General features: G+C 38.0%; 1 protein-coding gene across 1 annotated transcript; it reads left to right on the forward strand.

Annotated features, from left to right (window-relative positions):
- LOC145786643 (selenocysteine insertion sequence-binding protein 2-like) lies at window positions 1-21,824 on the forward strand. Its single transcript, XM_082598338.1, has 22 exons — window positions 1-101; window positions 398-540; window positions 985-1,145; window positions 1,691-1,788; window positions 1,972-2,098; window positions 2,629-2,794; window positions 3,428-3,482; window positions 7,469-7,625; window positions 8,137-8,198; window positions 9,339-9,689; window positions 10,770-10,898; window positions 11,193-11,360; window positions 12,687-12,865; window positions 13,309-13,417; window positions 13,606-13,726; window positions 14,270-14,384; window positions 15,617-15,697; window positions 16,166-16,305; window positions 16,753-16,907; window positions 17,189-17,296; window positions 18,194-18,314; window positions 18,762-21,824. Exons 1-22 carry the CDS (start codon window positions 81-83, stop codon window positions 19,394-19,396), a joined length of 3,402 nt encoding a protein of 1,133 aa, XP_082454464.1. The 5' UTR covers window positions 1-80; the 3' UTR covers window positions 19,397-21,824.
- The last annotated feature ends 2,891 nt before the right edge of the window (window positions 21,825-24,715 follow it).

Genomic DNA, 24,715 nt, shown 5'->3' on the forward strand with positions numbered 1-24,715 from the left:
GTTTAAACAGAGATATTCTTTAAAAAGAGCTTGGCCTACTTTTTAGTATTTTCTCTAAAAGAATGGACCAGTGAAGTGCTATGTTTCCGCACAATTCTGATGTAAGCCTAGTCCTTTTTATGAAACACTTATCTACGACTTGTAAAACTATATTCATATTTTTTGTGAATACGACAAATGTCTTTTTCTGTGCGTTAAATCAGATAATTTTTTTATGCTTAAATTTGTAAATCAAAGATACTTTTTTTTAAGCTAACGACACCTTTACCTTTCCAGTGTTGGAAATGTCATACATACATGATACAGTACAGTAGGCTATGTCACAAAGTTGCCATTGAAAAATTGTAAATACAATGTTGATGGCATTTTGTGATTGGTTTCATAATTTCTGTTTTAGGGAACTAATCTAAGTGCTGAGGTCCCCCCATTTGTCCCGAGAAAGGATTGGACCAATGAGCAAGCAGCACATCATCCTCCTAGTCCTCTTCCTAGATACGTGACAACATGTTATCCTTTTGTCCAAGAACAGCAGGACAGACGGTAATGTTTGTAAAATTTACTCTGTTGGCCGGTTGTTTTGCGTAACTGACTCTTTTTTGTACTAACCAGCTTATAGGGATTGACATTTTGTAGTTATTGCCCCAAAAAAATTCAAAAGTTACTTTTATGTGGTATAGTTTCTTCTACAAAATGCTGGGTGTTCAACTGTTCAATTACAGTGCAATCTTGTGAACTGACATTTTTGTTTAAAAGAATTGTGTTGCATCTATCAATCTGAACTGATAGAAATATTCATTTTTCTACTGGTAATGCAAAACTAATAAAACTGCTTTTTCAAGACAAGTATATAATTTCCAAGCAGGATGTACTGTACAATTATTGTACATTGCAGTTTCGAAATATCAGAAATGTTTGAAAATTATCTAACTTTTAGGCTACCATTTTGTCTTCATTTTTGAAAGACATTAAAAACTGTATTTGCAGGCATGTCATGATTCCACCTCATCTTCAAAACGTAGGTGTCAATCCTAATGCAAGATGGTCAGGTCAACCTATTTTCCCACCTTCATTTGTAGCACCTAGTCTTCCCACTGCTCGAGCAATACCCCACAACATAAACGTTGTTGGGTATGGAGATGTACCAGGTATAATTTAAGACATTTCAAAAGTGTTTTTGTATGCCTAATCAATCATTCTGAAATGTGATCTTTAACTCTGATTGCAAACATGCTGTGTTCATCAAGTGCACTGGCCTCAATGTTGGTAACATCGCTTTTGCGTTCACAAAAAGTGCATTATATACTAACATGCATTGCATAGTATTGTTGAAAACTCACATTAATATAAAGTGTAAGGCTATTCTGATTACTATTGTTATAACATAAGAGTACTTATTATGAAGTATTATTTATGTCGTGTTTTAGCGCATGAAATGGATCGCCTTTTCTGTGCCATGTTTCATCAATGCTTTCATTCATGTTTTTTTTTTACTTGTTGAACACTGTGAATGATTTATTAGGTTTAAAGTTTATTGTATGGCATACACTTTACATCATAGCGTTATATTTTTCTGTTTGTGCCAGAATATCCTTTCATGACAATTTAAACTTTTATCTTGGGGGATTTGTATTCTCTGAATTAGACCAAGAACACAAGGCTTTTACATATTCACAGTTTATCTTGCATTTAGGAAACATCGCTGATTCCTTGCAAACAACTGCCGTGTACGGAGCATCTCTTCAGCCATTACAAACACTTGCTCAATCAAACCAGCAATATAGAAAAAAGGTAATTTGTCAATGGGAACCGTATTTTATCTCACAGTGAAATTTTGTGGCAAACTTATTGAATTTAAAAGCAAAGTTAAAGTGTATTGCTGAAACTCACCTTTTTTTTGGAATGGGTTAACTTCTGATTTTTGATATTTCATTCAATTGGTAATTTATACAATTAAATATTTGTATGGAACAGAGCGGTGAGAAACAAAATTCAAAGAAAGTGACAAAAAGGAATGTTGGGACCCAGAAGGAAGTCGGCATGCATGGGCCTGACCTGAACGACGATCCCCCTACGATGGTGGACAACTGCCAACAGACTGGTATTATATAGTTTGAATTTTAATTTTAAACCTACATCTTCATGTATTTGACTTACTGAAGTCATTTTAAATGCAAATAAAAGGTACAAAGGCTAAGCTGTAGAATTAAACCTAGCAAACCTTTGAATTGGTCATACATTTTTAATACTGAAAGGAGGTGAAAACAGTTTTATTTACTAAGTATTTTTTCTTGAGATCAGTTGTCACACTTTGGGCTATGCATGTTAGACTGACCAATTGTTTGAATTATTTTGCTTTCGAATAATAATATTTGTTGATGCCTTTTGTAAAATTTAACTTTGGCAGTTTCTCTTTTAAAAGGTTGAATGCAAGTTTGTGTTACTGTATTTGCATGCAAAATCTTTGCTTTTTTTGAAAATTTAGTTCTTGCTTGTTGCATATGTTTCAATCATCTGAATGGCGAAAAAAAGGGCTACTGGTGGACACGATCAAAAATCTGCCTGAAAGCATTTGTTTTTCTCTAGTTTAAGCCAATGCACTAGACGATAATTTTCCAATGAATTGTTCAGACTTTCCTATCAGCGTCGCTTCCAAATCGCTCACGGACAGACCGAGCCCTCTGCGGAAAGCATCGCGTAGCCGGCGACAGCGCAGAGTGGCAGCTGTTGAAAGAAGCAGCAACTCATACAGTGATCATGATGACGCAGACGTTGACAGTGATTCTGGCTATTACAGGTGAAGATGGCACTCATCCAGAAAATCATCCCTTTTTAACCTTGATTCAACGTTGAATCAACGTTAAAAGGTAGTATATTTCGCGTGGTTGGTCACTTCAAGGGGATTAGAAGAAAGTGACGAATTAGGCGAACTAACAAATTAGACGAATTTTACTGTAGTTTGATTCACTGGCTGGGTAGTGGTAATGTGTCAACGACTTTGTCTCCTTTTACTTAATCGGCTCAATGGGACAGGGGCCAGGGAAGAATAAAAATAATAACTACTCTGGCCAAAACAATTTTGTGTCCTAGCTCGGTGTCCTTTTTAGATTATTCCACAACTTTGCACGGAAAGTCACAAAGAACTGAACCTTGTCTCCGTCGTTTTGTCCGACCCTAATTGAGTAATTATTTATAATTGAATTGCTGTATGTATACTGGTGTAGCCTTTAAAAAAAGTCATTTTTAACTCTTTTGATATGGTGAGAATTGAGAAATACTGCAAGGTATGTTAGCGAGATGTCACGAAACTATTAAAACATTTTTCAAAGACTACATCCTTTTACACTGTGAAATCTGACCGCAAAGTGCAACAAAGCACGTTAAAGCATTAAAATTATAAACTCATAAAAAGTTGTTATTGTTGTTTCAGTCCGAAAAGAAGATTAGGACAAAGAGGAAATGGTGGCGGCCGACCCGGTGAACAGGTAGGTTTGGTGATGAACATCAATTTCTTAGCGGACTAAAGAAAGACTTTCTGCCATATGACTGATTAAGTTGTCAGAGAAACAAAGTGTCAAATCATCGTAGATTTCATAACTTTTTTCTTGCCGAAGGAACGCTGCACCAGATACAGGGTTAAAAACAACCACAAATCCAATCAACAACAATTGAAATTACCTGGACTTTTGTTTGAATTATAATTAGGCTGGCTTGTAATGAACGTCGTTTGCCAATACTGAATAACAAGAGGTACAAGTGTCATATTACCATCGCTAAGGTTCCGTGGCTAGGAATAGTACCTTAAGAAGTTTGGTTACTGATAAGGATTAACAGGAGAAATCTACCCAGACAGCAAATCAACCGTTTTTTGCATTAATATACTACATTAAATGTGAAAAGTGGTTAATTTGCTGTCTGGCTGGTAGCAGTTTTATTTTTAGTTTTGTTATTGACGTTGAATTTGCATCACAAAAACATGTTTTTGCATCACAATGCCATGTTTGAAAGTGGATGGCAGACATAAAGTTTTGTTGGATTCGATATTGGTAACATTTGGCTTACCACCGTCTTGTCATGTTTCCTCATTTAAACAACAACTGGGCTTCATCAATGTTGTGATTACTTGCGACACGCGTTTCATTGAAAGAAACTGTGTGGTTACGTCACCGTTGGTCACATGTTTTGCAAGCTTTCGGTTGGATGATGCGTTTGTTTACAAAATAATTGACCTCAAGCCACACTGCCACAGTATCGAACACAATGAGAAATTTTGTTCATCACTAACTGCCAGATTGCAACAATTATTATTATTTATTTTCTTAAATCGACAGACGTTGAATCGAAGTAAAAAAACTAATTTTACCTTCTGGGTAGCACTATTTATGGCACGACTGTAACTTTTGTTGTTAGTTCATCATTATCTTGCTTTAAATCAGAAACTTAAAATGACGCATTTTAACTAAAGTTGGGCACTTTGCTAGCGAAACGATGCACTGGTTAATTCAAATGTGAAACCCCCAGTAATGGTAACCACTAGCCACCAAGCGGTCCTGTTGGCAAATACAATTTTTCGTTTAACTAGCTAACTAAAACGAAGTTTAGCTAACTTTTTTTGTGGCCGAGAAAAAGCTACTAAAACTAAATTGTATCACTGAAATAGGTAAAACATTGGTTTTGGATACCGATATTGGTAACAGGAGATAAATGCCCCCCTATTTTGGTCATCGGCAATTTATGTTTGTAATAAGAACATGTTTGGGTATATACGCCTCATTGTTTTTTGTTCCATGCACGGAATTGGCTGAATAAGATTGCACGCAGTTGTTGCTGTGCTCAGTTTTTCCCAGACCGCAAAATTTATCATTTTACATTGATTCAACGTCTGCAATCTGCATGCCCGACTCCAACTAGAACTATGATCGTTCTGTTCATCTTCATAGATTACTTTGGAAGAGAGTACTCCTGGCAGTTTGTTTTTTGTCAAAACAAAATATAGTTGCATTAATTGGCAAACACCCTTTTTGGAAGCATAAATCCACTCACAATCACACTATGCGAACGATGATAGACTGTTAACGAAGACATTGATGTCAGTGGGCGAATGAAAGATTTCACAGTAGTTCAACTCCCTATGCATACGAATGAACGTTAGAAGATTGATTAGCATTTCCGCTTTTTACTATGAGTTTGTAAACTGGTGTTTGATTAAGTTGGTGAAAATACATTCCTACAAATTAACACGTTTGCACAGTTTGGGGACTTGCTTCTTCTCAAACCGGAATGGCCCGTTTCGGTGAGTCCGATCTCTATTCAGTGATTTTTTCAATTTTATTTTTTAAATTATCGGGTACCGTAGCCTAATTATCATTGCCGTTTAAGGGTTAGGGGTTAGGAGTTAGGGTTAGAGGTTAGGAACTCACCGAATCGGACTCACCGAATAGTAGCAGACCCTTCTCAAACAGCGACGATTTCGCTTCGACCAAATATAATCGTTTTGAACAGTTGTTTCGAAAATTGACTCGAAAGTCGGGTAATGAAAGCCATATATTAACAACTAAAACCAAATAAAGAAGCAACATTCGTCATTTATCCCTAAGTGTTGTACCGAGCAAATGTTTGACGTGTGACAAACTGTTTGTTTCACGAACGTCTTTTCTATGCTTGTAAATGTTGACCATGTGCAGTTGATTGTCAAATAAGATGTTTGCTTAACCCAGAATTTCAAGGGACTGCCACCAGCTGTCTCTTATGCACACAGCGATGTTGTTCACCCAGACACCAAAATCTGTCATTTTTAGGTTTGCAGACGTTGAATGAATGTAAAAATGACGGATTTTGCTGTCTGGACAGCTGGTGAAAGTAGTCACAGAGTGTGAGGCGGGATGTAAAAAGAGCACCACCATAAAACAGAGATGTTGTATTTTTTACGTACCATAGTTCCCTGCTTCAAGTTTTGTAGTGAGTTTTGAAACGTAAGTGCAATTGGTATATCACTAATCACTTTGTAGTGCATCGAAGTATATAATTCAATAATTGTGAAGCAACAGCAAAGTGACTTAGGATAGCATAGTGAAGAAGGAGACGTTCTTCCTGACTATCAACACAAGGCTAAAGCACTCACTGGTACAGTGGTACAGCGAGCAATTGCGATTCGCTAACCACAACGGTGTAGCTTCCACGCTAGCCATTTGACCATCCGATCAACTATATGTTTCTCGGCAGCCGACTGTAGCAAGAATTGACAGCGGTAGACCCCGTGTTTCGCCCATGAGGCTGGGCTCGTCAGTATCGCACCAATAATTCTGCCACAGACTATCGACCACAAGGATAAGAGTTAAACGGACTGGTAAAGGCGGTAGCTGACAGTCTGTGGCAGAATTATTGGTGCGATACTGACAAGTCCAGCCTCATGGACGAAACACGGTGTCTATCGCTGTCAATTCTTGCTACAGTCGACTGCTGAGAAACGCTTAGCATGATTTGCGAATAAGATTATGTTGATGAGCGTTTGAGCATGTTACAAATGATGGTTTAGCGGTCGTTATTGAATGCCGAATCCGAGACGTTTTCCAAGTGTGCAATTGTAACACTTCGGCTAAGGAAATCAGTGCATTGCGTTATTAGACCAAACTAGCAGATTGCTGCATATGCAGCTAGTCAAGTAGGTTATTGCTTCAGACAAACTTGGCTCTGTCAGCGTGTAAAATATTCAGTAGGCTACATACTGTATAATGTATATACCTCACTCGTAACAGTAGTTAGTTATTTTAACTCACTCTGACGTTTTTCAACGTTGAAGTGGTTTGAAAAGGTGAACTTTTGGCATCTGAGCTAAAAATGAATAACAAAAGCACCCTTTAAATGATGAAGTTTTTGGAACAAAAAAGAAAGCTTGGCGAAGTGCCTGTTGTTAATAGCAATATATAAATTAAACCTCTTGTTTGTAACATTGAGTATCTCTAAAATAATTAATTACTTCGAAGAGTGGATTGTGATTTTAAAAGCGATTAAAACCACATGTTTCACTTGTTGAAAGCTTAAAAGTTATTCATATGACTTAAACGGTTTACATCCAACATAAGCTGATTTGATGAAAATGTCTTTTTGTCCACTAATTACATAGGAACGATTTGCATTTGTCACATGAAACTGTTTCCATTTTTTGTTTGCAAAGTTTTCGTTATCTTTGTCAAGTCGCTCTCCTTTTAGAGTGCTGAGTTGGTAGATGCGCGTCCAATGTCTTGCCAGCCGTATTAAGAGGTACTCTATCGAAAGCACACTAAACTGCCTTTTACCTCTGCTCTCAGCAATAAAGTAATGTATTGTAAAGTCATAATTTCGACTGCTTTGAAAATATTTCCATTCGAGGCTCTGGCAGCGACACTTGGTTGTCGGTTGCATGCTACATTTTTCACGTCTAGTTTCTATTTTCTTTGAATTCGATGTTTCATTGTTGTACTTTATCAATCAGGTGAACACCTCCCTGCAGCCAGTTGTCCTCATTCCTCCACCAGGAAATCCGCCATCTTCCGTGGTCTATCAGACTTATCTATCCGCTTCTCCTCAACTTCACTCCAATGTGCTCTCCCCCCACGTCACTCCCCCGCCCCCTCCATCGTCGGTGATCAGTAAGGAAAAAATTGTTCTATGAAATGTTTTTGGAAGAAGTCAATAGGATAAATAATTAAATATATTGAACATATTCTTAACGCTGGCCAGGGGCATGCCTTGTGCTTCAGCAGATGTGAATTTTGTGGCAAATCCTGTTCTACTGTTGTATTTTTAGCCAAATTTCTCCCTGGCGTTTCCATTAAAACCTGATGTTGTTTAGTGTTTTCTAATGTAAGCTTTACCAAAAACTGCAAGTTTAAAGCATAAGTTTGAGAGATATCTTCAAAATGGATTGCTTTGGGGAAGCCAATAGCAACATAGTAGTCAACAAATCACATATTTTTTACATTAATTCAACGTCTGTATATGTCTATAAACGCTGAATCAATATAGAAAAGGGCTTGTTTTCTATCTGAGTATAGTATCTTCGTCACAGATTAATAACTTCGACGTTGTTTTAGTAAAGATTGCGTTAGTTTAAACGAAGCCTGGAGTTTATGAAATGTTTCAATGAAATTTCTTATGCAGATAATATTCCCATTACAAGCAGACCTCCACCTGGGTTTCCTATGCCACCCCAACCGATGCAGGTACGAGAGTTGTTTGACTGCATTTTGTCACTGTACGTCAAGTAGAGCATTGTCTAAAAGATGTTTGTCAGAGATGTTTTGCAATTTAACACCTTTAGTGGTTTTATTCGGTGTAAGAAATCCTTAGAGGTTTGTTTTTATTTATTTTTTCTAAATTTTTAACACTTTTTTTGTCGCAAAAGTATCTTGTCGCCAAGTGTAGTTTCAATTGTTTTAATAACAAGCCTTTCCTAACTAACGTTAAATTGAATTTCGCATGTATCATTTCACAACAATGCTGACATCATAATGTTGTCAGATTAGTCTCTCGACCGAGAGGTGTGGAGATTCTTACTTTGAAGCAGTAATGCAACCAGAAAAGTTTTTTTTTTTTACATCATTTCAACGTCGTTGAAAGATGACAAAACGTTGTAAGAAAGGGAATTTTCACTGCTGCCTGAAAAAGTCGCTTCCGACACTATCTGTACGTGGCCAACGTTGTCAAAGTAGCAATATTTTATGTAAAACAACGTACAGACGATAACATACATGACGACCGACAAACTGTCATGCATGATGGAGTAGTCCAAACACATAAGCACCACTACAGACAAAGTGCTTGCTCGTAGTTGGCATGCAAACGTACACTTGAACTTTGCATAAATCGAATCGACTTCGCCTTCCATGGCGCGGTAGGTTGGAAAAATTCATAAACAAGCACAACGACGCAAAATACCTGAAAAAGCTTTTACTTTTCAATATGAGATGGTGTGATGTTAAGTACGATAATATTTTGTTTTCGAATGTTTACTTAATGTTGTTTGTTTTCTAGGCTCTTGTTTAAATTTTTTTTATCAAACTCAATGACAGCTGACGGCTGTTTCCCGGCAAAGGACTATTTACGTGACTTAAAGAAAGCTATCATTGCTGGGCTTGAAATCTCGTCTTGTACATGTGTTAGAGTTGTAGTGCTAGGCCTGGTCCTGTACCCGTGACTTTTGTGTGTGAGTTAAAGAGATAACTATCTTCATGTTATCTAAATATATATTATATAGGCCTGCTTGCCCTTCTTAAACAAACAGTTTAATGTATATCTTGCTGAAGTTTACAACACGTTTCACGAAACTCATGGTGAAAGTAAAACTTGCTTTTTGTTTTTAGATGTCTACTGGATGGATGTGGAATAATACCCAATACATGCCCCCGAACTATGCCTCCCAGCCCCCCGCCCCGGTGCCAAGTACCTCTTATCAAAAGGGTGCAACTAAAGGACATCGGAAAAACCCTCCTGCTCACGAGAAGAAACGCCCAAACCGTGTTGACCAACCTGTTAACTCATCTTTAAACCAAAACGCCCGTTATAACGGAAACAAGCTGGATTGGAAAAGTAATTCCAACTCAAGCCAAGGTTCTAACAGGCATCAAAACCAACCGAGAAATGTCGTCTACAATCAGCCTTCGCAACTATCTCAGCCTATGCCACAAGCCCCAGAGCATCCATTTTATTTGGAGGTAATTGTCGTGAAAAACAGATTCATGTGTTTTTTTAATCCTAGCCACCGACTCAGTTACTTATTCATTACAGCAACTATGACTATACCCAGACAGCACAATCTGTCCTTTTTACAATGACCATTTTGCTGCTTGGGTACATTACCAAAACATTTGACCTTGTACTTCATGCCATCGGCCTGTGTGATTGTCTTGTGAGGAAAGAGACTGCGTGACTTAGCTGTGTAATATCGTTGTGGTGAAAAATGTCTTTATTCTGAGCTTGGGTCACCAGAATGGAATGCAACAATCATTTGATTATGTAAAAAAAAAGTTGCACTGAAATTTGCTTAACCTAACTTCAATCATAAAACAACATTTGCAATTTTTGCCAAGTCATTCTACTGGCTCCTAATGACGCGCAAACAGTGACGGAACACCGCTACATGCCAGCCAGCAAATCAGTACTTTTTTGCATTGTTTCAATGCCTCTTTGACATTGAATCAACGAAAAGTAGACGGATTTGATGGCAGAGATTCTTCAGAGCAGTAACAATTCTTTCGTACAGTTGAAAGACGAACACAGTGACTTGAACTAGCTCACTTTGTTTGTGTAAGAAGTCCATGTTATTATGATTCTGTTATTATTAACTTCAATCTTCACTATAAACTGAATGAAATACTGATGACATGCAGTGATGACAACTGATGACATGCAGTGTTGTTAAACAGGTGTTGCATAGTCAAACGACGTAATGCAGTACTACGCAATTTTGTGACGTAGTTGTTCTTTACACATACGTTTTCAGATGCGTTATAGCCAAAAGTATTTAAAAGATAAAATGATGTGGGCTCGAAAAAGCCTGACTGAAACCTTTCACTTTTACTCAATCACTCTTTTTACCTCTTTGCCATGTGAAACAGGATTGATTTGTCGTCAGATTATTTTTGCATGGAATATCTTTTGATCAACTTGTTTTGATTTTCAGTTTTTTTTTGCGATATTTAGATTTGTTTTACATTAGTTTGCATTGAACTGCTGCAAATAAGCACGACGTGTCAGTTGATATACGTTAGTTACCGGCATCTTTTTGCACACAGGACGCCCAGGAGTTCCCGGGGCTTGGAGGAGCGCCATTGGTGCACGCGCAAACATCGGCACCTAAGTTATCCTACAGACAAGCTTTGGCACGGAACCCGGCTGAAAGAGTGCCAGCTCATGCGCAGACTGTAAGTGCTTGCTTCCCAGCTTGCAAAATCCATTTTTTTACGTTAATTCACTGTCTGCAGACGCTGGGTTTTTTTTTACTAGTTTGCTTGTTGTTGTTGACAGTTTGTTTAGATTTCAATTTGAAGGAACCTCATAGTAGCCTACCAACAATGCAACGCTGCTTTCTCGAATAGGCCAATCATTCAGCAGTAAGGAAGTAAAGCGCCTATGCTGCTTTGAAGGTTAATCTAAACGCTTCTGCTGCTACCGGTAACCTTACCAGGTTAGTTATATCACAACTTTCTGTTTTACAGATTCAGCAACAAGCCAACAGCAGCGGGAAAACGTCCAAAAGTCCCGAAGATGCTGCTGGGCGGGAAAAGGCTCAGAAAACTAGAAAACGTTGGAAAAAGGCGGAGAGAGCTTCGAAGGCTGCTGATGAAGAATATGCTGAGATCAGCCAGGAGCATGAAAATATCAAGGTGATTGTCATGTTTTTGTGAAAAGTCGCTGAACTTACGTGCGTGCTTGTTGAAATGTGTTTTTAATTAAAAATAGTTTTTTCAATTTGCTCCCCTTTCATTTGTTAGTCTTTCATGTATTCTTCTAGATTTTAAAAATATTGCATCCTTCGTAATGCATGAATTTAAATAAATATTTCTTCCAATTTGTTCTAGCGGTGGTTTCCATAAACAGTGCGATCAAGCTTGACTAGTTATAGACATGTTTTTCTTTCTTGATGAAAACGAGCTGCCACCACAAAGCTGTGTAAACAAATTATTTGGCTCGTGGCCCTCGACTAGTTTTACCAATCATACAGCAATAATATACTTGTGACTGAACACGCGTGCACGGACAAATCTTATGTCAAGACCAATGACTTTAAACAGTGCGAATAATCTTTTCAGTTTTATGCTGGCTGCTCGCTGTGATTGAGTTGTCTTGTATCTTCTCAGCCAGCCATTCAATCTTTTTTACATGAATTCAACATTTGTTTATGTTTAATCTATGTAAAAAGGAATGATTTTGTTTCATTGTATTGACATCTAAACTCATCTACGCAAACATCCTAACCAGAAGATTAATGTAAAAACAGGACTGATTGACTGACGGAAATAATTTTCATGTCTTTAATGAGATAAAATGTGATTTTATGCAGTTTTAGTATTAACTGGACGACAAAGTGATTTAATTACTAGCAGGATTTTCCAATTTGATGTATCATGAGCGATAGGTTTTTCAATGAAGCATTAACTTTAGCGGCCTTGGTGGATTTTTCAGAGGCACGATCATTCAACGCTCAAAAAGCAATTACATTTTTATTAAACTTTAACCTTTCAAATGCTTTTTTGTTTAGCTTTTTATGCCAAGTTGGCGTAGGAAATATTCTTATAGTCTTCTTCAAGATAATTATGAAATTGATTTTAAAAATAGCCTGCTGTGTTTTTTCAGCATAAGTAGAATTTACTTTGCGGGATAGTGCGTTTCGCTTGATTGACTTTTGCTTTGTGACACCACATCTTTATTCTTGGTCGCGTCATCAGCTGAAGTGACATACGGCGATTCAAGATGGCTCCATTCTTTGCTTTTGAACAGACTTTCTTTTGCTTTTCTCAGACATCAAAATCCGTTGCTTTTAAATTGATTCAACGTTTGCAGACGTTGAATCAATGTAAAAATGACGATTTTTGCTGTCTGGATTGGACGTGCGTGCTTTATAAACGTCTAACAAACGTAATATAAACGTAATAATCAACGTCTTTCAACGAAAAGCTAACTCAATTACCTTATTCTGTTTCTCTCTTTAGAAAGCGCTGCGGAAAACTGCCAACTCCAGAAGCAGGAACAAAACACCGATGTTGGACTTGGGAGAAATATTTTCCAAGCTAGAAACAAAATCTGCAAATCCAAAACATCCCTCTGGAAAGAAGGTGGTACAAATAGGAGGAGGAATAGGGCATGAGATTACCTCTACTTCGGCACACAAGTAAGCTTGAATTTGCTTGATAAAATATTCCATCGATACGTTGGTCGTCGTATCCAGGCTTACGTCTGGTAATAATTGAAGATTTAGAATTTAGATTAAGTGAACGGGAAGACAAGGAATCCAATCTCCGTGTCCTTCAGACATGCCTTTGTGTGTCCTGCTAAAGAAACAGCCGCATGCTCTTGAGCGGTGTCGAACCGGCGCCCTGTCGATTGCCGTTCCAAGGTTCTCTGGCATAATTGAAAAAAAAATGTTTTTTTCAAAAATCTAAGAATCTCAACAAAACGAGAGCTAGCTTCGTTACCTAGTATGTCGTATTTCTCGTGCCCGTTTAAATCTTTGGTTTGTGTTTGGCAACCCAAACCGTTTCATCATATTTTCCACCTGATTTCTTTTCCTTCGGCGTACAAGTTTCGCCAGCCAAGTTTGTAATTTACGTGCAGATCCAGACTGGCAGTACCTGTCAACCCACTGGATTCCACTGCTCCTTTGCAAAAGAGAGGGAAAGAAAGGGAAACGCCAAAAGTAAAAAAGCCGAGCGCTCTGAAAAAGGTATATGGTTGCTTTTAATAAAATGCATTTTCATTTTTTAAGTAGTTGTTTTATCAGATTTTACTTTTTAAGGCTAGCTTTGTAGCAGCAAACATTATGAAGCATTTTTACTGATATTTTAACAATTTGTTTCTCTTTTATTTTTTCTTAAAATTTCCTGCGTTACGTAATCGTTCATCCATGACCAGGTAATTCTGAAAGAAAGAGAAGAAAAGAAGGAGCAACGTCTCCAGCAGCTCTCAACCCTGTCTGGACCCGATCATGATGTCCCCCCTTACCCATCCGCCATGCTCAACCCCCCTCCTCTGGGTACGTGGTTTGTCAGTGCTACCAGAATTTATCTTTTTTACATCTAATTCAACATCGGCAGAAGTTGAATCGTTGTAAAAAGGCCTAATTTTTTTAGCTGAGGGTGCAATTGTCACTACACGTTTTAACCTTCGAGACTGTGTTTAAAGTAGCAAGCAACATCTCACGACCACCTGTTGTAGGAACACTGGAACAGTATGCAAGCCTGCGATTTTTTTTGTAGCTTAGAGGACGTTTGACCGTATAATGCAGAAGCAACCAATCACTGAAAGTGTGAAGCTTTTTACTTAATTCCATGCATGCTTTTAAGTTCCAAGTAGATTCAACTTTTTAATATGATAAAACACGCGTGTATTGCGTACAATCCTCAACGTGCTCACGGCAACAGCCTATCAAAATCAAGCAATTTAAATCCCTTTTTTAACTCAAGTTTATTGAAGTCGAAGAAATCAACTGTCTGCTCTGACAAATCGTTATAACCACTTGTTATTTTATTTCACTATCAGCGATTCCACGTTACTGTTTTTTTTTCTGATCTTTCAGCGAACGCATCGGAATCCAATGAAGACGAGCCAACAGTTGAAGTAAAGCTAGGCCAGCTAACTGTTGACGACGTACCTGCTAATGTGCCGCAGATACACAGCAGACGATATCGAGAGTAAGTGCTCACATCGTGCTCTGCAGGAGACTTTGCATACGAAAATAGTTTTGAAAATTTGTTTAAAGTCTCAAGCTGAAGTTATGAAAGTGCCATACGCCGGGGCCTTGTATTCATGTACTTACCTGCTTGCAAGAAAGCTGTCTTACTCCGAGGGCAAACTTTCAATCACACAAGTGAGCTTTTCTATCTCTTATCCTTTCAATAGATTTCGGTTCTCGGCAATTCTATGTATATTTATACGCTATTGTAATAAGTATATTCAACTCATATGTACATTCATAATTTGTCACGCCAGTGTCGAAGCCAGATAAGACCTTTTTCTGTAATGTTTTTTTAAGTCACTGTCGTCACAGGAAGGGCTAAGGGGGTAGTTTGTGAGGATGTGCTTCATCGTCTGATTGTCTAAGCCACAATCACACATTGGATCGGGAGTCATCTTCTATAAAAAAAAAAGATTGGTTTTATTTCTCCCGACTCCGCAGCCGTCTCTATTCAAGCAGCACCACTCTCTTCTCAAGGGTGGGAGCTTGTTCGAGGCTTTCGGAAGAACTTGGGAAAGCAGGATGTTGTGTGCCACCAAACTCGGATAACCACTGTTCTAATCGAGCAGCTGCCGCGTTTGTGTGTTCCAATGGGCTAACTTTGAACGAAAGCTGAACCTATGAAAATGCCATACGTATTTCCGGGGCCTTGTATTCTCGTACTTTCCTGCTTGCAAGGAGGCTGTCTTACTCCGATGGCAAACTTTCATTCACACAACTGAGCGTTTCTATCTCTTATCCTTTCAGTCAATTTCGGTTCTCGCGATTCTACTGTATGTATCGGAAACTTTCCTTAACTCCCGGTCCCTCACAGACGCCTTCAACTTTCCAGACGTCTTTGTAATTCAAGAATTGGAAATATTACATACGTTCCAAAATCACCTCAAACGCTTTTCATCACCAATTTGAACTTTCCCATTATGATTTTGTAATCTCGTCTTCCATAGTATCTTCCTGGAATAAAGATATCCTCTATATGTAGTTCTTCTATCTTCTTCCTCTGCAAAATAACTCACCGAATAACTTCCTCGTACATGCTCTAGCTAGCCTGAAGTCCAGCACCTGTCCCACTGTTGGCATAGCAACTCATCACGTGATTAGGCTAACCAATCAAACGAAGGTTAGGTTTCTAAGTTTACTTAAATGTCATAAGGGTTACACCGCCAAATGAAATTTTAACTTTTTCAGATATTGCTGCCAGGTATTGGACAAGAAGATCGACGAGACGTGTACGATCATTCTGCAGAAGCTCGTGCAGTTTCAGGACAGGTACTTGACAGATGATTGAGTTTCTTGTCAAAGTTTAATTTTTTAGTTGTGAACTGAAGTTGAAAATCAATAGTTTGCTGCAAAACCCGTCATTTTTACATTGATTCAACGTCTGCAGATTCAACGTTTTTTGCAGACGTTGAATCAATGTAAAAATGACGAATTTTGTTGTCAGGGACTTAGGGTACGTGTTTTTAAACCGAGATTGAATGCGAGAGCACTCTTTCCTATTTTAGCAAAACTGTTTCATAGAAACGTCGTTTTTTCTGCATTTGCAATCTCATTCCGTGGGTTTGCATCTAAATCGCCCAACACTTAAGTACGACAATCCAGATAAATTTATCTTCCTCTTAAGGAAAAGTTTGTTCTGGCCCAATGGAGCAGTCCAGTTGTTAGGTCCAACCAACTACAAGACAGCTTTACTTACTCACAATCACTTACCTGAAGCCACATTTTCATTATCTTCAGGCTATACCAGAAAGACCCGACCAAGGCGAAGATGAGGCGCCGCCTGGTGATGGGATTACGTGAGGTGACGAAGCATTTGAAACTGAAGAAACTAAAATGCGTCATCATATCACCAAACTTGGAGAAGATACAATCGAAAGGTGCGCATGTGTTTGTAAACGTGAAAATCATTCGGCAATATTCTTATTCGAATTTAATTTTAAAACATTGTAAATTTGAAGACACTATCCGACTTTGAAGTTAACGTCGATATAATTGTTGTCAATTAGTTTGATGAAAAGCTGAAGCCATTTGTGAAGTTCAGACGAAATTTCATTCGGTATAATTGCGCGTGTTGTGTCCTCTCCATCAAGGTTGTGATAGTTATCTCGTGCGTCGCCCCAGACAGCAAAATAAGTATTTTTTCCATTGGCTTTATGTTTGCAGACAACCTTCAGCTGCTTTAAAACTCACTCAAGCGTAACCAAAAAGTACCTTATCAACTTTCCAGCCACATATTCTGTCTTCTGACGTTGAATCAATGTAAAATATAGCCGATGTTCCGGCTAGGTTGTAGCTCTATATTTTTATGAATCTTTTCGTTCCAGGTGGTTTGGACGACGCGCTGCAGCAAATATTGAACTCGTGCGAGGAACAAAACGTCACTTACATCTTCGCCCTGGGGCGAAAGGCGATGGGTCGGGCCGTGTCCAAGCTGGTCCCCGTCAGCATAGTTGGGATATTTGACTACAGTGGCGTAGAGGTAGGTGACCAGAATTTTTATGCCCCAACTTCATGTCTTAACTTCGGGAGGAGGTTTTATTGTTGATTGTAAAATAAAAAGCTTAAACGGTTTTTCTTCTCATCTGAGCTCACCTCACCGGTCCTTTGTTGAGGAAAAAGTACTTGATTGAAGGTTTCATTTGCAAATTGATTTGAAGTCAAGTTATTAATCTCTTTCTTGGCATGTTTTGTTACCAATAAAGCAATGCCATTTGTACGCCAACCTAACGTTGAACTATCGTGCCCTGACTTTGCGTGCAGGATCACTACAAGCAGCTGGTGGAACTGGTAGCAGACGCACAGACCAAATACAAGGAGATGGTGTCGATATACCACCAGGAGATTGTTGAGGCCAACACGCCGTCCGTAGTGAGTGGGATATGTGGTCGCGCTACCCAGACAGCAAATCAACCGCTTTTTATATTGATTCAACGTCTGCAGACGTTGAATCAATGTAAAAAACGGTTGATTTACTGTCTGGGTAGCAATAGAAGGTTTACGATTGCTGCAGGTTTCGGTTTCATGTCATCCCCCAGGATATGTATTGGAGACTTGTTTCAAAATTACTCCCGACACAATTTTGATTGAGGATCCTCAAATCGTGTAGTGTAATAATCAAAGCATCTCCCTATGCCATTAGTTCAATACGTGGTTGGATATAACTTTGCAAAATTTTAACATCCCTTTTTTTCTAAAACTTTTTCTGTGATGTAAATAGTTCTTTAAGCCACTCAAGTATATTAATCATACGCATGATTAATGTTTGTACAAACAGTGTTTAAATAGATTCACTGTTTGAATAACAACTGGTCTTTAGTGCCATATGCAACAGTGCTGCTTTCAACGCTAAACAAAGCAGGCTGTCTCAGAACACACCGCATCTCGATATTGTCATAATTTTGAGAGTATTATGAAAACCAAACAATGTTATTCCTTTTTTTTTCTTTTTTTTTTATATACTTATACAATATACCGTTGCTTCCACGCAGTTGGTGTCCGACTCGCCTGGGAATCGAACCAGTATCGTATTAATTGGCACCAGTTTTCTGTGCAGCTTGAGTCATCGAATTAAAACAAGCTAACTAACGACAGCATATCCCAGACAGAAAAATCCGTCATTTTTACGTTTATTCAACGTCTGATTCAACGTTCAGAATCAATGCTAAAAAGGATTAATTTTCCTGTTGCGTGCTGGCGTCCAACTTCTTCAAAAACCAGTCAGGCCAACGTCAATATAACATCAAGATAATGTTTGTTTCCTTTCAGCCGGTGCCGAGAGCATCGACGAAGCGATTTGCTCACATGACCCACTCTCGCAACGCTTCTGCTGCCAGCTGCATTTCCTTTGCCAGCTTCATATCTGAACCGATCTCTGAGATGAACGAAGGTAAACTGAACGTGGCTTACTGTTATAAAAATGTTACTAATTAGTTTTTGAACTTCGCTGTTTCTCAGTTATAACGAAAACACAAGCAATATATCGGGGTTGTTGGCTTTCATGCAACAGATATCGGAAAGATTAAATATACAAAATTTCCGATAATTGCCAGATGAAGTATAGCCGAAAACTTTGCAATTCCAATAACATTTGTAGTTGAGCAACACTTGTGAATCTCAACATTGCACTTTATCGTCATAAGGCGACGCGGAAGACAATGTCTCTCTTGCAGCGCTTGATCCTGATTGCGTGGTTGATGTGAAACAGATGTCGACGTGATTACGTTTAGATTTGTGAACGATTTTAAACTCGGCGCACGTCATTATTGACTTTCGGAAAATTATTCACTTTTAAACAATAAGTCTATTGAACATAACATTGTCTGTTTTCTTTCAGGGAGCAACTGGAGAGTCATGATGGATGCTGCTGAAGAATCCAACCTTTCTCCTCCTTCAGAAATGGATGATTCCGCTTCCGAAAAAGAGGCAGATGGTGGAACAGAGTCCCCTAGTTTGAACGCTCCGGGGCAGGATGCCTTGAATCGGAAGGACTCTGAGAGCACAGTTGTTGAGTCGAAGACTTCTGCGGAGCATGCAGATACGAGTATAGCCGTCAAAGAGGAAAAGAAGACATCAGTGGAAGGAGGGAATTCTTCTGTTGAGTTGTCTGATAAAAATGATGCTCCATTGAGCAAATCTTCAAAGTCTGTGGAGAAAACGTTTCCTACAAGCTCTGCTGATCTCAAGCGGTCCTCCACTCCTCCCATTGTGTCTAATCCTCCTGATCTCCCGGAAGATAATTTTGCCCTTGCAGACTCTTCATCAATCATTGAGACCCTGGAGAAGTCAGCATCTTCATCCGTGCAAGATCGTGTCAGTATGTGGTTGGAAGGATCCGAATGCAACATCCCTGAAATAAATAAGGAAGATGAAAATCTGACTCCTCCTCATCTGTCACAAGAGAATATCAGCATCCAAGATCTTTCAAGTGGCGATTCTTCCAATGCAGAAAATTTAGCAGACGATAAGTGACGTACGTCCGTTTAATCGAAATCTTTTTCTTTTTAAAAATTTATTATTTTCTGCACATAGATCAGTAGCTTTTCGTTGTTGAATCGTTATTTTGATGTTTCGTATTTGTTGTATATATTGTCTATTGACTAACTGGCTATTCAGCCAGAAAAATCTGTCGTTTTTACATTAATTCAACGTCTGCAGACGTTGAATCAATCTAAAAATGACGGATTTTGCTGTCTGGGTATGGCACCATATTGAATATTTTGCTTAAACGAAACAGTAATAATTTTTATTTTAGTCCTTTATCATTGAAATTATAGATAAAAAAATAACGATAATGTTTACGAACTTCAGCGCACCGCATTTGCTTATAATGTGTACAAAATTATGAACTATGTGTTTACTGAGCATACAGCATTGACTGAGTGGACTTAAGCTATTGGTGTGCCTGACTGCGCCTGAGAAGTTAACCACGTCTCTAATTAACTGTTTTTAAACCAAAAATTTATATATCAAAACAAAACTATTTCGAACATTCTTTGAAACGAAACGAAATTTTGTTGCGGCGCAAAATTTTTTTTTTGAAATTTGTGTCTAATTTGGAAAACCCACCAGTTGTCATTAGAATAGTTTTGAGATGATGAAAATTTGTCATAGTCATTTTAGGCGTAAAAGTTCATCGCTTTTGTGCTGTGGTAGCGCAGCAGCTATGGTTGTGCGCTGTGCGGTCTACTATTGTGATTTCCAGACAATTTTCCTTCGTTTGTTTTTGAGTTCTTTGTTGAATGTTGTGGCTTTAATTGTGTCGTTTGATGGCTTAAATTTCATTTTCTTCAGATTTTTTTAAAACTTTGTCGTCATTCTTTCACTTTCCATTTGCTTTTGACTTCGTAGTGACGACAACAATCCGAACGGAAATGACGATGTAGATGCAACAATGACGTTTGTGTTCGTTGAACCGTAGCAAACCGAATCCATCCAGCAGGATGAGATGTGTTTTCCAATCGCATTCTTTACCATTCACCGTAAATCTTTAAAACTTTTCGCAGATGTTGCGTAGTCTTATTAATTTTGACAAGACTCGCACGCGAAAGTTGTGGAATTACGTTTGTGCTCCTATCTTTACAGATTACTTCCCAGACAGCAAAGTTTGTTATTTTTACATTGATTCAACGTATGAAGACGTTGTAAAAAACGGTTGCTTTGCTGTCTGGGATCTCGTGTGGACCTTTGTTTGCCAGTCCAAGGGTCGAGAGGCTCTGCCTTTTATCATTCTTGATGCTGTGGCGATGACTAGAGCGAAATGTTGAGCAGCAGCTGCATTGGAATGATATTTTATTACCTTATGTTGATCTATAGCAAATTTTTAAATGTAGCAGTAATTACCATAAACTGGTGCGACAAAATTACAGCTGAATTTTTAAAAGATTTACCACAACAATTGAAAATCCATGTATGCCATGCCCAACCGAAGTTTAAGTCTAAAGAATAAGAAAATATCGTAAGAATATTTAGTTATTATAATAACTTAAGTTATACGATATTTTCGATGAAAAAGAGGTAAGAATTATCACAAAATTAGCGATGTAATTTGTCTAATCAGATTTTTAATATTTACATTCACTGGGTCATGTTTTGACTATCACACAACACAATTTCGGCGCATGCTGAAAATCCAGAAAAAAAGTGACTTACAGTAATACTTGAACTCATGTCTTCAGTTGTTCGCTTTCGGATCGTTGACAAAGATCAGCATTGCAAACTGATATAGATCAATTTGCAAACACATTCCCAGACAGCAAAATTCGCCATTTTTATGGCAGATTTTGCTGTTTGGATTTCTTTGCAAAGAGATAATTGGCTCGATAGATACTTTGATCAAAAATGACGTCAATGCGACTCACCAACAGCGATAATCCCTGACTCGGGTTGAACACTTTGTCTATGCAATGTCCTGCAAACTTTGTTTATGGAGAAATATTTTATTTATAACTTAAATCAAGCTGTCTTATCCAACCTGATTTAGAGTGTTTTCATTTTTTGCAAACATTAAATCGAAAAGGTTTGTTTTCGAAGGACCCGAGCTGCAGCGTTGCTATTCCCCATGATCTAACTTGGCTTTGTTTGTTTGTGCAAGAAAAACTTTTTGCAAACAATATTTCTTTATCTGTCCTTTTTTAACTTAAAAAGAAAACCGGTCATAATATAAGTTTGATTTTTCTCTTGAATCTTGCTGTTCAATGCAGCTGTGAAAGAGCACTTTGCATTAACACATGGAAAGGAATATTTTTTCGAACTCACTTCTGATTCGAAGTTATTACTAATTTTCGTTTGAGAATCAATGTGATGTTGTACAGCTTGCTGTGTCAGTTATAGAAGTGGATATAATTATAGTGCATCTCGTTTTGTCTTATTTAATCGACGAATAAATTTAACAAAGTCAGCTTTTCTGTTTTCGTTTCAGTGCCAAAAATCAGTCTTTCTAATAAGCTGTCGCTTTTCCACCAGTGACAAGACATCTTCCCATTAACTCTGCTTTTATTCAGTTTTCCGTTTAACCGAACTTGCGATCCATTGGCCTCAAAGCGTCCATAACAGCATTGATTTCAGTAAAAATTAATAAACTTGAATTAAAATTCATGTTAATAGTAATGTGAAAACATTTTCATTGAAGTTGTTTTTATGAGTTGAAGCTCTGAAGGCTTGCTGAAATCATTTTGAGAATACGTGACTGCTAAACCGTTGCGTAGGTCTACCATTGCTTTCGACAATGAAGTGCAGAAGATAAAGGTCCCATACTCAGTTACTACCAAGTCAAAAGCTTTATCTATCTGGGACACACAATAACTGAAAATGGAAGATGCGATACGAAAATATTGAGACGAATAGAAATCGCAAGAAACAACTTCGAAAAAATATAAAAGACATTAACATCAACACTCGAAAACGAATTATGAAGTGCTATGTATGGACTACGTTACTTTACAATGCAGAAACATGGACACTATCAATCATCACAAATGGTTAAACGACTTGAGGCATTTAAAATGTGGATATATAGAAGAATGCTTAAAATTTCATGGATGGATAAAATCACAAACAAAGATGTACTATCTAGATTCTAGAATACAAACCAACATGGAAATTCTACAAACAATTAAATCAAGAAAATTGAAATATTTTGGCCACATGATTTGCAATAATTCGATTTAAGGACAACTACTAGAAGAAAAAATGAACGGCAAACGATATAGGGGCAGACCACCAAGAATTTGGACTAATGATATTGAAGACTGGTCAGGACTTAATTTGCCTACAACACTGCAGTAGAAAAATCTCACAACAGAAAACTTGGCGCCTTTTTTTTTCAGCAACTATACCCGCACTGTTTATTACACCCCGGGTGTCGAACCAGGTTCGTATTATTGGAAAGCCATCCCACCGCCGAAAGTACAGCAAAGCAGGCCAAAAACAGAATTGTCAACATGATAGAGCAAGTGAGATTTGCATCTCACCTATCTCTTAATTGTAAAGGATTGCCGTGATTAATTTAATAGATTTAGATTAATTTTAAATGGACCATTAGAAAGAGACCACTGCAGCTAGCTAAAATTTGACCTTTTTATCACTTCAACCCATGAACGGATCCAGCAAGTAGCTTTTGGGGGGAGGGGTGATTTCAACGAAATACAATGAGTTGTAGGTCTACACTAATCCTAGGGATTGTAGATCATAGGGATGCGAAACTTCATCCGCTTTTGGCTTATCCGCAACACTAGAAGGGTTACGTTTTTTTCTAATTTACAACATATTTTACTTTTTATGGGTTATATAAGAAGAGTTAAGTTGGTTTTAAAGTAATTTAAGGTTTTTAGTTGAAAGCAAGCCTGCAGTAAAGCGTAAAAAAAAAGGTCAAATTGGCAATTGACCCTTCTAATGTTGAAGGAACAACGGAGTTGCGCGTCCCGTAATGTACCGTCCCTAATTAATCCGAACTTGCCAATACTCAATACACCATGAAAAAAGTAACTTTTCTTCGTCTTGAGGGAATGATCACTTTTCTCTCCTCAGTCCGCCACTGCTTCAAACGTTTAAGTTGTGACGAAAGGAAGGCATTAACTTACCACTGAATCTTTCACCATGGTAATAAACTTGAAACTAAAACTATACAGACATGGCTACAGCATTTACCGATTTTTGACTTATAGCCAATACGCAGTTTGCTATATATTTATACATTTTTTTCAAACAGTTTGGTTTAGTCGGCAGCTTTGCATTCAAGAGGTGTGACTAAGGTTTCAGAAATTTAAATGAAAAGATCCACTGTGTCGTTTCGGACATAAGATAAACTTTTATCTAATCTTCGCAAACTTTAATGCTCAGGCAATATGTCTAAAAAATTGCATGCGCTGAATAACTGCAGGTTAACGTTACGCAAGTCCCTTAAAATAGCTTCCAAAATACCTGCACGAGTCCGTCAAGGTCAATTCAAGATAGAATGGTTTTCGAAATGTTTTAGGGAGAAAATACATTTAAATAGCACCACAGGTAAATTACAGCTACAAAACTTGCTTGAACTGGCTTTATCCGGTTTTAAGAGGATAAGTTATTGTTGTGAGATTGAAAAGATTTCGCTGTTTACTGAATTCGGATTTAGCAAATTAATTTACTTACGTGCACGACTGCACGCTGAAATCACGTCAGAAAGTACTTCTTAGATAATTCAAATTGATACCAAAACGGTGACACCTGCTTTGTCAAAGAAGTAGCCTAATTTAAAAGTTAAAAAATATATTTAAATTTGACCAAAGAATAAAGAGCCTATGACCTAGAAACTGAACTTGTGTTGGGAAAACGCTTCGAAAACTAACTGTTTTCATCTCCAATGCAACTACAATTTCATGATAACCATTGTATTTTCCAAAAACGCTGTTGGGATGTTATTATGTGAGGCTTTCGGAAATGTTCACTGGACCGTATCCTGATCTTGCAGTATCGTTGAAAATTGTCCGCATCAGGATCAGGGCCGGATATTGAATTTCGCAGAAAACCAGGATCACGGTTCAAGGTTGCCAGGTGACTTACAATTTAGCTGTAGAATTTGCGACATAAGTTGGCTTTGGGCTTGATCGAATCTTGTAAATTTGAAACACTATCCGGTGCTGCATTACTAATGCTCTCTGGTTGCGTGCGTTTTATCTATCAGGAAAACTACCTTGCTCATCTCCAGGGCTGTAGCCAGACCGAAGAGCAAGGGGGCCAACTTTTTTTTAGGGGGGGGGGGGGGGCGAAAAAATTGAATCATTATAATTGTAGCTGTTGCTCGAGAATGTT

This window comes from Aplidium turbinatum, chromosome 17 (genome assembly GCF_918807975.1).
Source record: "Aplidium turbinatum chromosome 17, kaAplTurb1.1, whole genome shotgun sequence".
Lineage (NCBI taxonomy): Eukaryota > Metazoa > Chordata > Ascidiacea > Aplousobranchia > Polyclinidae > Aplidium > Aplidium turbinatum.

Excerpts from the sequence above, each read along its gene's own strand:
- LOC145786643 (XM_082598338.1), top strand. The coding sequence starts at position 81 with ATGTTTCCGCACAATTCTGAT. Across the intron at positions 1,789-1,971 it reads ACCAGCAATATAGAAAAAAG|AGCGGTGAGAAACAAAATTC; the intron begins GTAATTTGTCAA and ends TGTATGGAACAG. Across the intron at positions 12,866-13,308 it reads ACCTCTACTTCGGCACACAA|ATCCAGACTGGCAGTACCTG; the intron begins GTAAGCTTGAAT and ends ATTTACGTGCAG.